Source organism: Panthera onca, chromosome A3 (assembly GCF_046562875.1).
Source record: "Panthera onca isolate mPanOnc1 chromosome A3, mPanOnc1 haplotype 2, whole genome shotgun sequence".
Classification (NCBI taxonomy): Eukaryota; Metazoa; Chordata; class Mammalia; order Carnivora; family Felidae; genus Panthera; species Panthera onca.
The window spans coordinates 37,321,431-37,336,982 of record NC_138341.1 but is presented as its reverse complement, the minus strand read 5'-3'; the positions used below and the strand labels follow the sequence as shown (position 1 = coordinate 37,336,982).

General features: G+C 43.4%; 1 protein-coding gene across 2 annotated transcripts in view; it reads right to left on the bottom strand.

Annotated features, from left to right (window-relative positions):
* Positions 1–15,552, bottom strand: part of MERTK (MER proto-oncogene, tyrosine kinase) — a 127,822-nt gene that overhangs the window by 28,207 nt on the left and 84,063 nt on the right. For both annotated transcript variants that reach the window (XM_078444730.2, XM_078444729.2), the window contains exons 11-15: positions 13,147–13,232; positions 11,547–11,642; positions 10,336–10,416; positions 6,002–6,094; positions 3,227–3,345 (exon numbers count right to left, since the gene is read on the bottom strand). In XM_078444730.2, coding sequence (XP_078300856.2) covers positions 3,227–3,345; positions 6,002–6,094; positions 10,336–10,416; positions 11,547–11,642; positions 13,147–13,232 — 475 coding nt within the window. The remainder of the gene's footprint in view (positions 1–3,226; positions 3,346–6,001; positions 6,095–10,335; positions 10,417–11,546; positions 11,643–13,146; positions 13,233–15,552) is intronic.

The window sequence follows — 15,552 nt, the reverse complement described above, 5'->3', positions numbered from 1 at the left end:
AACAGATGAATGGCTACCTGGAATTAGCCATGGGGGCACAGCATCACTACAAAAGGGGTAGCAGGAGGAGGTGTTTTTGGGTGATGAAGCTGTTCTGTATCCTGACTGTGAAGATGGATCTATTCATGTGTTAAAATTGATAGAACTGCACACCAAAATGGAAAAAGAGTCTATAATACTGTATGATAATTAAAAAAAAATTATAAAGATTATAAATGGTCTCTATCTGTTCTACAACAATTCAAGGAAAAAAATCCAGTAAGAGGTTACATTTGCAAAGGGACCCAAAAGGGGAAGCGAGTTAAACTTCACAAGTAAAGACAGATGATATTTGGCCATCAAACAGCCCAGTGTATTTTTACTTTTTTGGGGAGGGCGGGGGGAAGAGCGCGCACGGGCAAGAGAGAGGGAGCGAGAGAGAGAGCACTTAGGTATACGAGAGTGAACAGAGGGGCAGAGAGAAAGGGAGAATCTTATTTTTAATTTTATTTAAATCCAAGTTAGTTAACATATGGTGTAATAATGATTTTAGGAGTGGAACTTAGTGATGCTTCACTTACATATAACACCCAGTGCTCATCCTAACAAGTGCCCTCCTTAATGCCCATCACCCATTTGGTCTATCCCCCCACTCACCACCTCTCCAGCAACCCTCAGTTTGTTCTCTGTATTTAAGAGTCTCTTATGGTTTGCCTCCCTCTCTCTTTTTATCTTATTTTTCCTTCCCCTCCCCTATGTTCATCTGTTTTATTTCTTAAATTCCACAAATGAATGAAATCATATGATATTTATCTTTCTCACTGACTTATTTCACTGAGCATAATACACTCTAGTTCCATCCACATTGTTGCAAATGGCAAGATTTCATTCTTTTTGATCCTCGAGTAATATTCCATTGTATATATATACCACATCTTCTTTATCCATTCATCAGTCGATGGATATTTGGGCTCTTTCCGTACTTTGGCTATTATTGATAGTGCTGCTATAAACACTGGGGTACACGTGCCCCTTCAAATCAGCATTTCTGTATCTTTTAGATAAATATCTAGTAGTGCAATTTCTGGGTCATAGGATAGTTCTATTTTTAATTTTTTGAGGAACCTCCACACTGTGGGAGAGAGAGAATTTTAAGCAGGTTACATGCCTAGTGCGGAGACTGCCATGGGGCTTAATCTCATGACCCTGAGATCATGATCTGAGCCAAAATCAAGAATTGGATGCCCAACCGACCGAGCCACCCAGGCACCCCCCCTTTTTTTAATTTTAAACTATAGAATTCACTCTTATGCAACATGATAATCCCATCCCTCCAAAAATTATTAGAAAAACCATCCCCTATACCAGAAAATTAAATATGAGTGAAATTGCCCATCAATGTGGAACAAGATCCATTCAAGAGGATGCTGTGCAGCCATTCACAGGCAACAGTCTGGAGGCTGCTGCCCTGCTGGGAAGGGTGCACAGGAGATGGCGCTATCAGAGAAGAGCTGAAGACAGGGGGTCTGCAGCCTGGGGGCCAGTCCAGCCTCCACCATTGTCTGATCTGTGCCTCCGTTTCCTCACCGGAGATTCTGTTAGTAACTACTCCCTATGGTTGTTACGCTATTGCTGCATTAATATATGCAAAATATAGGCTGGCCTCTACTTATGCTTGAGAAATGTTAGCACCTTTGATGGCGTGTGGATAGGTGCACAGATAGTGAGCACCGGCCTGTGAAACACGTAGGCACAGAATAAGCAGTTGTGATGGGAATGTCTGAAGCTGCCAATGAAACGTGCTAAGATGTTGGGAATTGTAGGTATTTTTTCCCTTCTTTTCTAGGCTTCTTATAATATTGTCTTTCTTTTGGGTGGAAAAGGGAAGGAAAACGCTCAGCCATGCCGAGTCCCTTACTTTCGATTGGGCCCTTCACTTCTTTGGAGGAACCTCAGTGATTTTATAATAGCCCTGAGATGTGGCTACAATTTCCTAACTCTGGTTAGTATCTGGGTGGGTGGAAGACTTAAAAGAAGTCATGAGGAAGAGAACAAAAATCTGAGCATGAGACCAAGGGGAAGTGAAAAAAGAAAGGGGCTCACTCTCCTGCTTCGGCCACTTACATCTTCCTGGGAGGAACAAAACAAGAAAAAGAAAAATAAAAGAAAAAATAACCTTCCATATCCATAACAAACAGTGTTATATCCATAACACACAGTGTCAGCAGGACATAGGAAAGAAGGTTCCAGAATATGTTTACCCTAAATTGGGTCTCAAGTTTTTGTTTTTGTTTTTCAAGTGCCTTGCCAAATTTAACAAATGGTAATGACTGCAGATTTGCCTGTCTCTTGGGATAAGGACTTGCCCATTAAAAAAAAAAAAATGTTTATTTGCAGGGAGAGAGAGAGAAAGAGAGCAAGGGAGGGGCAGAGAGAGAGAGAGAGTGTGCAGTGTAGAGCCTGATGCAGGCTCGAACCCCTGAACCGAGAGATCATGACTTGAGCCAAAATCAAGAGTGAGATGCTTAACCAACTGAGCCACCCAGGTGCCCCCAGGGCTTTCCCCATGACGCCCCATACTCAGCATTCTTGGTCAATCACCTGGGTAGGACCGGTGGCTGCATGCCGGTGGGTATGGTGCTTCCATCTAAGCTCCTGTTTCTGTCTGGTTTCCCTGTGCTGTGGGATTCAGGGCAGGGTTTGCCCTGTGGGGTCACTGCCCTTCTTACAGGCACTATTGAAGGAAAGTATGCTGGCCCACCAATTCACAACACGCTTTCCAAATCCTGAGGATGGAGGGGCCCTTGATAAATGGAAAGGTGGATGGAGGACATTCATGCTCAGTGTCCAGAAAAACAGCTCAGTGCAGCTTGCCTCTGGGAATGAAACAGATCCTGCCTCCAGTGATTTCGGAGTGAACAAGTCAGAAAGAGGAGACTTTAAGAGAAAGAGGCCACTCGGTCAGCATGGGGGACCCACTTGGCTCCATTGTGATGAGGCTTGGGCCAGGAGACTGTGTGCCAAGCCAGACTTCTTCCTCCCATAAAATGGGAATAATAAGACTTCTGAGCAGGTCTGCTGTGAGGACAGATCCCACACTTCAGCATCCAGGGTGCACAGTGAGCGCTGAACAAAGGCCATGTATTCCCCCTCCCTCCTTTATTTTCGAGGTTACATGCTGAGGTTCCCCAGGCCCTGTCACAGAAGCCTGGAGGACTGTGAGAGGCAACACGACTGGGTAAATTACCTTGGGTCTGGTCTCCAGTCGTGAATAGAGTAAGTAAGTATGCAGATCCCCGTACTTCATGAAGGGTAAAATTACCATGGGCTTTGGGATGCCTTGAGAGCTCATTTCTATACATACACCTGAAATTAAAACCAGAGAAGGTTATTACAAAGAGCCCTTGTTACCAGTAACCAGAAAAGCATTGCAGGAGCACTGGCCAAATTGAAACCATGTGCTCTCAAGGTAACGATTAAAGAAGAAAAAAAAAAAAACACCCATAACTCACACACTCGCTACATAGTAGAATATGGAATACACCCTAGGCCCACTTCTCGGTATTTTTTTCCTTTCAGATTAATGCCAATCTTTTTTTATTTTTTAATTTAAAAAAAATGTTTATTTACTTTTTGGGAGAAAGAGAGAGAAAGAGAGAGAAGGGGCAGAGGGAGAGGGAGACACAATCCAAAGCAGGCTCCAGACTCAGTCAGCACAGAGCCTGATGCAGGGCTCGAACTCAAAAACCATGAGATCATGACCTGAGCCGAAGTCACAAGTCAGACGCTCAACCAACTGAGCCACCCAGGTGCCCTAGATTAGTGCCACCCTGCATGAGAGCTCTCAAAAAATTAATCTGTAACAAGTGTAGCCATCTAGAAAACCACTGAATTTTTGTTATACTGAGCCTAAGTGAGGGGTTGTAACTGCAGTAGAATTCAAGGGCAAACTAGTTTCATGTAATAGTTAAAAACCTTATCAGGTGAAAAAGCCCGGTGCAATCAAATGCTTAAAACTATTAAAAGAATTTCGAGGGGCGCCTGGGTGGCTCAGTTTAGTGGCCAACTTTGGCTCAGGTCATGATCTCTCAGTTCACAAGTTATAACCCTGCGTCGGGCTCTGTGCTGACAGCTCAGAGCCTGGAGCCTGTTTCAGATTCTGTGTTTCCAAATCTCTCTGCCCCTCTCCTGCTCACACTCTGTCTCTCTCTCTCAAAAATAAATAAAAAAAAAATAAAAGAATTTTGACGGCCAATCATGTCTCTAAATCTTCATGGTTAACACAGGAAACACCACTTATCATGAAAAGCTAGAACTAGGGCCTGTCACCTGAAGTCAGGCTTGCAAAGCTCCTGTACATCACAGTGCAATTGTAAAGTGGCGACTGTTCTCAGAGCCTGTGAAAATCACTAGCTGCAAAGGAGTAACAGTAGTTTTTTCAAAATGATGTTGTATCCAAGCATTATTTTTCACATCTCTCTGTAGCTTTGATCATAATAAAACTTTGAAAGTTCCCCCAACTATTGAGCACTTATCAAATCACGGGACAGAAAAAAAAGTCAGAATATACAATTGTTTCTAGGTTGTTCTTCTGTCTTGGAATAGTGGCACTTACACAGCAACCACTTGATATGATAGCTACAGGGCCACAAAACCAAATTCTATTAAATCATGACCCATAAAACGGTCAGCACGGATTCTAGGAAATCGGTACTTGAAAATGTTAACAAATTGTTTCTCAAAGATGATCTATGGAATGTGTCCACTTTGACTGCTTTACCCCACTGGTATTTGTTTTTTTTTTTTTAATTTTTTTTTTAACGTTTATTTATTTTTGAGACAGAGAGAGACAGAGCATGAATGGGGGAGGGGCAGAGAGAGAGGGAGACACAGAATCTGAAACAGGCTCCAGGCTCTGAGCTGTCAGCACAGAGCCCGACGCGGGGCTTGAACTCATGGACTGTGAGATCATGACCTGAGCCGAAGCCGGATGCCTAACCGACTGAGCCACCCAGGCGCCCCTACCCCACTGGTATTTGATTCACGGATAACCTTAAGTCACTAACATTGTAATTTAACATAAGCTTTGGTCTTGCCTTTGAGTAACTGGGGGGCCTCATTTTAATCCACAGTCAACTAGAACTCTGTGGACACTAAATGTTCCCGAGCCCTTGGGGTGTCTAGGAAATGCAGGCCCATTTTTACCATCAGCCTCAGAAAGTATAACTGTAAGATGTCTTTGGAGCGAAAAACACGATGTTATAAATTACTGTGTGTAAGGGTTAAATTGTACTGTAAAGCTAACGCTTAGCTTGAAAGATAACAACTTTGTTCTGACACTGAAGGTCAAAAGATAACAACCTTGCTTTTACTCTTGTAAATCATACTTCATACTCTTGTGAATCAGGCTTTACCAATGAAGGACACAAAACCTCAAAAAGAGCATCAGAGACAAGGTCAAGGAGATCCACTGGTTGAAACTTAGCAACAGAAAGTCTAAAATAATCACCTCATTCGATAACTGTTTCTGACTCATCTGGCAACTGTTTCTCTGTTCTGTTCCCAGATAATGATAAAACGATGTGATCGGCTTTAAAAACTCTGTACCCCGGCTGTTCAGGGCCACACTCTTTTCAAGAGTGTTGGTCCCGATCGGTCAGCCACACTCTTTTCAAGAGTGTTGGTCCCGATCGGTCAGCCACACTCTTTTCAAGAGTGTTGGTCCCGATCGGTCAGCCACACTCTTATCAAGAGTGTTGGTCCTGATCGGTCGGCCTTGCCTCTCAGCGTCACTGGCAACGAGTGCGCAGAGGTCCAGGTTCAAACCTGCAATAAACGACCCTTGCCGCTTGGCTTTGACTTACGACTCCGGTGGTCTTTTGTGGGAGGTTTCAGAACTTCGGGCATAACACTGTGGAGTTATACAAGATGATAAACTTATCTACCCCAGAGATTTCTCCTGTGGTGTGGAGTGGATTAGCCAAGCCCCACGGCCCCCCAATCCCGCATTTCTCGGAGGTACCTAGGAGCCGGATGACGTTTGGGTGGTTGAAGTCTTTCATGCACGCTGCCTCGCTGAGAAACTCCTCAATCTCTCGCTGAGAAAAGTTGTCCACTAAAAGAGAAGACAGAAAAACGTGAGGCACTGATGATTTACTCAGTGAAGGGGAAGGAGGTGATAGCAATTTTGTCCTCTAAAAGTAAAATCAGGAAAAGGCAAAACCACAGCAATCATAAACAGATGAGTGGTTATCAGGGACGGGTGGGTGGGGAGGGATGAAGGGGTTGCACGCAGGAAATTTTAGGGCAGGGGGACTTCCGTATGATACTGTGATGGTGCACATATGACACTGTATTTGTCAGAACCCACGGAATGTTCAAGAGCAGGTGAATGCTAATGTAACCCCTGGGCTTCAGGTAATAACATCTTATATGGGTACATCAGTTGTAAAAAAAAAAAAAAATGCACTGATGCAAGATGTAACGGATACGGGAGACTGGGAAGGGAGAGGGAGTCATATGGGAATTCTCTGTATTTTCTGCCCAATTTTTCTATAAACCTACAACTGCTCTAAAAATTAAAGTATACTAGTTTAAAAAATGAAAGTCAAATGCATCATCTGTTGCAATGATTTTTAACTGAAAAAAAGAGAAAGAACTCACATCTCTGTCTCTCTCTTGCAAGACTGGTTGCTCAATCATGCCTTGTGAACTGGATATACTTTCCTAACTTTCACATGGTACCATTTTGGGATTAAACCAACTTGTGAGAGACATCTAGAATTCTATATTATGCTAAGTGAAACAAACCAGTCACAGGAGGATAAGGACAGTGTGATCCCACTCTCATGAGGGACTCAGGGTAGTCAAACTTAGAGACAGAAAGGATGGTGGTAGCCAGGGGCAAGGAGGGGCGGGGGAGATGGGAAGTTGTTTAATGTGTAGGGAGTTTCTGTTTTGCAAGATGAAAACAGTTCTGGAGATGGATCGTGGGGATGGTTGCACAACAATGTGAATGTACTTAATGCCATGAGCTGTACTCTTAAAAATGGTTAGGATGGGGGGCGCCTGGGTGGCTCAGTTGGTTCAGCATCCAGCTTCGGCTCAGGTCATGATCTAGAACTTCATGAGTCGAGCCCCACATCGGGCTCTGAGCTGTCAGCGCAGAGCTTGCTTTGGATCTTCTGTCTCCCTCTCTCTGCCCCTCCCCCACTCGTCTACTTGTGCACTCTCTCTCTCTCTCAAAAATAAAATTTTTTTTTTTAACATTTATTTATTTTTGAGACAGAGAGAGACAGAGCATGAACGGGGGAGGGGCAGAGAGAGAGGGAGACACAGAATCGGAAGCAGGCTCCAGGCTCTGAGCCATCAGCCCAGAGCCCGACGCGGGGCTCGAACTCACAGACCACGAGATCATGACCTGAGCCGAAGTCGGACGCTCAACCGACTGAGCCACCCAGGCGCCCCACTCTCTCTCAAAAATAAATAAACATTAAAAAAAAACCATTTTATGTTGTATTTTGCCACAATTAAAAACAATTAAAATCAAAGCCGGGCATGCCTTAGGGAATTTGCTTTAATAGGGTATAAGTTTTGACTGAAATCCCAGATGAGAGCCATCTAGCATAGTGTCTGTACATTCTCTGGGCTTTGTATACATTAATTTTCCTATTAAAGCAAATTTAAGAAAAAAAATATATAGATCTGCAAAATGTCTGCCACCTTTGCTCTCACTTAATACCTTTGCTCAGACAACGAGGCGGGTAGAACTTTGAAAGGGTAGGGTCTGCCTTCAAACTCCTCCCCCAAGGGGGCAAGATCAGAGGCAAAGACAGATGAGCCTGGGATGCAGAGGCCAGAGACTAGCCTTTCGATTTTTGAAAATTAGCACAGATGTAATTCATATGCAAGTTATTCTCTCTTTTTAATGTTTATTTATTTTTGAGAGAGAGAGAGACAGAGTGCGAGCAGGGGAGTGTCAGAGAGAGACAGAGAGAGACACAGAATCAGTGCAGGTTCCAGGCTCTGAGCTGTCAGCACAGAGCCTGAAGCAGGGCTCAAACTCAGGAATCGTGAGAGCATAACCTGAACCAAAATTGGATTATTAACTGACTGAGCCACCCGGCTGCCCCGCAATTTATTCTAATTAAGTCAAAGAAGAGCATAGCCAAGGCCAGAGAGAAGAGAGCCCAGGCCTAGCTCCTTTTACAAGGTCCCCTAAACCTTCCACATAGTAAATGCGGACAATGGAAAGGAGCCTTCACAGGGACCCTTGTGAGGTTCAAATAAAATAATGCAAGAGGCAGGAATGGTCCTGAATGTGGCTGGCACCCAGATTTGACTATGTACTGGGTTTAGCTCCACTGAATACTCTAACTTCAGGCTGTCTTGGTTTCCAGGGGATGATACTTTTTTTTTTTTTTTTTTTAATGTTTATTTATTTATTTTGAGAACAAGAGAGCGAACCAGTAAGGGAGGTGCAGAGAGAGAGAGAAAAGAGAGAATCTCAAGCAGGCTCCATGCTGTCAGCACTGAGCCCGACACAGGGCTGGAACCCATGAACCATGAGATCGTGACCTGACCCGAAACCCAGAGTCGGATGCCACTGACCCATGCAGGCACCCCCAGGGGATAATCCTTGAACCTGCTTCCGAGTTGCACTGATTTCCTCTTCCTGTCTTCCTTATGAAATTCAAGAGTGACTGCAGTGTCCTTTGGCACACAGTATTACATAAGTATTGGTCATTATTAGAGACATAAAAAGCTTCAGAGAGCAGAAAACAACAGCCCATGTGACTTGTAGGTTATTAGGGTTCCTTTTCATCACTGACTTAAAACTTCAGTCTCCGGTTCTGGTTAAAAAGTCTCAATACATGCTTATAAGCTAACTTATGTTTTAATTCCCAGTAAAAGTGAATTTAAATTTTAGGAAGAAACCAATTTTACTCCTTGATCAAAAACAATATTGAGGGGCGCCTGGGTGGCGCAGTCGGTTAAGCATCCGACTTCAGCCAGGTCACGATCTCGCGGTCTGTGAGTTCGAGCCCCGCGTCAGGCTCTGGGCTGATGGCTCGGAGCCTGGAGCCTGTTTCCGATTCTGTGTCTCCCTCTCTCTCTGCCCCTCCCCCGTTCATGCTCTGTCTCTCTCTGTCCCAAAAATAAATAAAAAAAAAAAAAAACGTTGAAAAAAAAAAAACAATATTGAATATATACAAGGGTAAATGAGAAAGCAATGTTGAAAACATTGACAAACGAAGCATCAAATCATCTCTCTCCATATGAATCATGAAAACAACTGTAGATAAAATGCCAGACAATCACGGTCTATTTTATGGGTGCCCAGCTGACACGTGAAGAATAAAACTTAAACCACAATCCTGTGTCCCCCAGGCCCTGGAAATGCACTTCCTGGAGAAGGGCAGGAGGGCACATGCTATCATGCTCTGCCACTGCAGCCTGGTCAGTGCTTGGTGATAGAAAAGATCCAGCACAATCTTCCCCTTTTTAAGCTATCTGACTTCAACAAGTCGCCATGTCTCTGAGCCTAGTTTCCTTATCTAGACAGTCATTTGCACAGATTCAGGAGTGCCCTAGTCAGCATTTGTCTTTACTTTTGTCAACGTTGTAATTCATTCTCCTCCACACTGCCACCAGAGTGAACTTTCTAGAATGAAATCTGCTTTTGTTCCTCATTTGCTTAAGACTCTTACTAGTGGCTCTGCAACTTGTGGGATAAAAGCAGATTCCTTGTGATGACTTATGAGGCCCTTTCTGACCCAGCTGCAAACTCTCTTCTCAGCTTGCTTAGAAGTTCCAGCCTGTGATCACGGCTCACTGCTCTTCATATGCCTTTGACCAACGAATATGTCTCCTCTCTCTGGGAAATGTACCTTCCAGGCAGCCCGCAACTTCCTGAGGAATATGCAAGCATCCTCAAGTGAGGAAGTGACCCCACCAAGCTGGCCAGATCAGCCAGACCAACTCCTGGGGTCAGAGGCTGCCGCCAGATCAGCTCTGTCTCGGGAATTCATATTTTACTTTGGAGACATTCACTCTACTAGGTGAGAGAGAGGGGAGAGGGAGAGACCGTTTGAGACAGAGAGAAAGAGACAGAGAGGGAGGTATGGTAAAAATTACAAATGTAACTACCTTGAGGGTAAGGAATGTATAATGCACTTATAAGGACCTCATTACATTCACTTTCTGTCTGTAACCACACAGTGTTCTGGGTGGTCTTCTGACCCATCAGTGACCGAGATCACGACACATGAACTCCATCACTGGCCGTACAGAGCACCAGATTACTGAAGCAACTACCCAGCCCCAGGGGGATGGGTTTAATGCATGATAACTCACATTTCATGGTCTTCACTGCCACTTTCTGAGAGGTCCCATCTTGCTGCTTAAGATTTCCTTCCATCACAGACCCAAACTCTCCTGTAAAGAAGAACAACATCTCCATAGAGTTTGCAAAATCTCCCCTGACCATAAAAAATGCTACAGTTCCTGGGCTGCTGTTTTTAGGTGGCCTGAGAGTGACCCACACGCGGCAGCCGGGCAGAGCCTGCCGGGGCCACCCACGCTCACACACCAGGGACGCAGGACATGCACTAGCCTCCTATTTGTCACAAGCTTGGTTGGCTCAGGCTCGGCTCAGCTCATCATTTTATTAAGCATTAGAACTGATCCAAGAAACTTACAGAACAACACGGGAAATGTTACTGAAATGTATAAAGTAGAAATTCTTCATACCATTATCATTCATCCTAACATCAATTTGACAAAACCTATACGCGTTTTCACTTTTGTTCTTATGGAACTAATTAGGAAGGTGCCCCAAACAGTAAACCTTAGAACCAGAGGTACTTAAAGCATATAGGAAACCGAACAAATAATTGCTTTTCAAATGAAGGAAGGGAATTAATATTTTTCAAGGGATTATGGTACGTGTAAGACACCGTAGAGGCCCTTTCCATATGCGAAATCTGAGTGGCAAAAACCACCATTTACTTTTTCATTGTAATAAATTATAAAACAGAACTACTTGTATTGTAACTGGAAGTCACAAAATGGTATTTTACATAATAAATACACATTAAAAAAATTTTTTTTAACGTTTATTCATTTTTGAGACAGAGAGACAGAGCATGAATGGGGGAAGGTCAGAGAGAGAGGGAGACACAGAATCTGAAACAGGCTCCAGGCTCTGAGCTGTCAGCACAGAGCCCGACACGGGGCTCGAACTCACAGACCGCGAGATCATGACCTGAGCCAAAGTCGGATGCCCAACTGACTGAGCCACCCAGGCGCCCCAATAAATACACATTTAAGACATTACTGTAAACTGCTTCCTTTCTAACCTCACATTTTATTTTATTTATTTTTTAACATAATTTATTGTCACACGGGCTTCCATCCAACACCCAGTGCTCATCCCAGTAAGTGCCCTCCTCAGCACTCATCACCCACTCTCCCCTCTCCCCCACCTCCATCAACCCTCAGTTTGTTCTCTGTATCTAAGAGTCTGTTATGCTAACCTCACATTTTAAAAGAAATGAACTGCTTACCTTCACCCAGGATTTTCCCAAGAATTAATAGATTCCTGTCAATCACGACATCTTCTAGTTTATTCTGCAGTTCCTCGCTGACTCCCAAGCTGTGCACTGTAAGAGAGTGACGAAGTACGTGTAAGAGTTGCCAGTCTGCTCCCTTTCGCTCGAACAGAATTGAAATGATACAGATGGTCCTATCAAAGAGTTAAATGTTTTCTTCCTTTTGTACCCATGGCTCTTCCCGCACAATGTCGGTAAATAAAACATCACACGGTGATGCTACTATGATTTACGTGAGTAAAATGAATCGTTCAGGGCAAGATTAATTCTGAAGGCTTATAAAAATCAGAACCATATTTCTCTTCCCATGGTGCAGCAGCCAGCAGATTCACGTGGCGGGTGGGGGTTGCCCTTGATTTAAAGGAGTAAGGAAGAGAGTCGCTAGGAACTTTCTTGCTTTCTAGTGGAGTACTTGCTATTTTATCGCTAACTATAGGATACCAAACAGCTATTGGGTTCCCTCCCCTGTCCTAGGCCAGGGAAGGAAGTGCAGAAACCGCAGGAAACACTAAGAGAACAGGCTCCCTCCTATTCTGCCTATGGCATCTGGAACCTCATTAATATGACATAGAACGTGCTAAATTGAGTACGTGGGGGCAAGTGGAGAAGATCTTCTATAACAAGGTGTCAGCATGCAGCATTGACCATAAGCATTATCAATAAGAGGAATTAACCAATTCAATAACATTTTGGCAAATGATGCAGTTTGTGCCATAGTTATGATGAGCAAGCCTTTGAAAGAAAAAAAAAATGTGGATAATTAGAAAAGATACATTAGCTCTTAAAGAAAAAAAATTTTGTTTTTACCCAGATGGTCCTCTAATAAAGGAAAGAACGGGTCTAAATGGAGAATTTTTTTTAATGCAAGAACAGATCTCTAAAGGTCAAAACTTGTAGATCAGAAACGTAAAGAAATCAGTAACATTGTACCTTGAGTGAGTTTTTGTTTCTTGGCACCCTGCATTCTATCATTCTTATATCTGTTTTGGTGCTCTTGTTTTGGCAAACATCCTGAAGCTTGAACTTGATATTTGCATGTACTTTGTACATGGTTTCTGAATTCTTCAAGAACACAGCCATCTGTGTATTCTCGCTCTTCAAACTGGAAGGCTCCACTCCGAATCAGCAAAACTCAAACCGTAATTGTTGTCAAGTATGTTGGCAAATTGTTCTCTGAGCCCGTTGCCACAAAAAAGCAGGAAATAAGCTCAGAAATTATGTCAATTGCTTTGCTGTTTTTCTTTAAATCCCTGACCTCTAACCACATCTCCTCCTATCACTGTGGTGAGTTCCTTCTTCCTTCCGCATTTCTTGGTGTTAGGAGTCTTTAACACAGGCCGCTTTACCTCAGGTCCACTTCCAGATTTCCAGTACACCAGCCAGCAGGAAAGCACATGGCAATGTCTCACTATCTATCTGCTTGCCGGTTTCTGAAGACATTTTGCATGTTAAAAATAACTCCTTTGACTCCTTTGCCTTTTGTTAGAAATCTATCAATTAATCTGCTGTTCTTTCTTTGCTCTAACTACTTTAGGGAAGATGAAAATTAACTTACAGGTGAGTTCAACGGCTCGCCGACAGAAGGACTTCTTTGCTATATAATTGACGACTAACTCCGAATCCTCCTCTGTGAAGGCGTTCCTGGGCGAATAAAAATAAAGACATCTCCCGCTATTAGGAAAGGGCTGCTGGGGCAGATGCTGATTCCACAAGGATGTAACCAAGCTGTTGCTTGTTGAAAGGCCTCTTTGACTGCAAAGACCCCTCCCACTGGGAGAAATGGACTTCTTTCCTTAGCTCTGTTTTAGGCTTACTTGGCAATATACCACTGAGAACAGAACACATGGGGCTCCCGGGTGGCTCAGCTGGTTGAGTATCTGACTCTCGGTTTCCGCTTAGGGCATGATCTCCTGATTCGTGAGTTCAAGCCTCACATGGAGCCTGCTTGAGATTCTCTCTCTCCCTCTCTCTCTCTGCCTTTCCGTCTCAAAAATAAACATTTAAAAAAACAAAGAGAGAGAGAACACAAAACAACTGAGAAGCTCCCAATGGCCAAAGCTGTAACAACCTGGGCAAGCGAATAAAGTAGTACTGGATTCTAATCCAAAGTATAAAGTGAATGTCCATGAGTCCATACTGATATGTATGACTGAATAGTTAAATGAGGTGAAGAGACAAATCTATGCAGAAGAATTCCAAATATTTTATGTAGACACTCTGCCCTGAAGGGTGTAGGAAGCATAACTCCTCACCTGTGTGGGCTCCGCTTGTTGACTTGTTTCCAAAAAGGAAAGGGAGAAAAATAACTGTGTCACATCCAAGTGACAAAATTAATGCTAGAACCCAGGTGTCACATCTTCCAGTCCAGTGCCTTCCCCTCTGTATGCCAGGCCACTACCACCACAGGGCCTTTGCATGTACTGTGCCTTCTGGCTGCAATGCTCTTCCTTTTGTCTTTTACCTAATTAATACCTGCTCTTTCTTCAGATTTTAGCTTAGGTATCACCTCTGCAGGGAGGCCTTTCCCGACTTTCCTAATGCAGTCAAATTCTCCTGTTATACACTCTTACATGTCCCTTTATATAGGATTTACACAGTTGCCATTTTATACTTATGTGTAATCACTTGTGTGATTATTGCTTGATTCTCCATGAACTGTGAGCACCCCTGAGGGCAAATAGTACCTGCTTTTGTTCAGCGTTGTACCCCAGGCTATCACCTAGAAGGCTCTCAATACATATTATCGTGCTACTCTTACAACTTCTGCAGAGCCTACAAACCACATCTAGACTCTGGGATGCATTTCGGTCAAGCATATGTTCAGGATTTGGGTCAGATTTTGTCATTTCTTCAAAATAGGCATTCTTAGAATTTACATACTGAGATATAATAATTATAAGGATAGAGTTAGTAAGTACTGTAGGTACCCGACCCTTAGGACTAGGATGGACACAAAAAATGGGCAGGGTAGCCTCTGCTCTCAAGCTTCTTCTCCATGACAGTGAAAAGTTTTGGAGTGGAGTGGAATGTTCCAGTAGCATTCCTAAGACTCAGCAATGAATAAAGGTTGCTCAGCTCCTGCCAAAACGCAGTCATTCACCTTCCATCACTCTGTCCTATTCCAGGCTGTCAACAACCCGCATCTTACAAAGTACCTCCTCTACCCCATGAGTGATAAACTGGGTTTCACAGAAACCCAAACGCGCTGCAGAGTCACTGGAGTAGAAAACTGAGTTCCAGAAACAAATTTACACATAGCTTTCTTATCATAAGTTGCCTTAACACGCCTTCCCGTTTTTGTTGATATTTAACTACTGTTTGGTTATAAAAGTCAGATGTATAGAAAAATTAGAACAAGATCTTCTTTTACACTTGAATGTGAAAATACAAAGCTTTTCTCTATTAGAAAAAATGTATAAAATACAGTAAAAAAAAAAAAAAAGGAAAACACAGAATCATCCACACTTATACTGTTCAGAATTGCTAATGCTTTGGTGAATTTCCTTCTAGTATTTTTATCTATACATACATTTCATTTTTTTAAATGTTTATTTACTTATTTTTGAGAGAGAGAGAGAGAGGGAGGGAGAGAGGGAGAGAGAAAGAGAGACAGCACACAGGGTAGGGGCAGAAAGAGAGGGAGACAGAGAATCCCAAGCAGGCTCCATGCTGTCAGCGCAGAGCCCGATGCAGGACTCGAACTCAGGAACCATGAGATCATGACTTGAGCCAAAATCAAGAGTCAGTCACTTAACTGACTGAGGCGCCCCTCATTTTTTTTTTTTTTTAAATTTTTTTTTTAATGTTTATTTATTTTTGAGACAGAGAGAGACAAAGCATGAATGGGGGAGGGTCAGAGAGAGGGAGACACAGAATCCGAAGCAGGCTCCAGGCTCTGAGCTGTCAGCACAGAGCCCGACGTGGGGCTCGAACTCACGGACCGTAAGATCATGACCTGAGC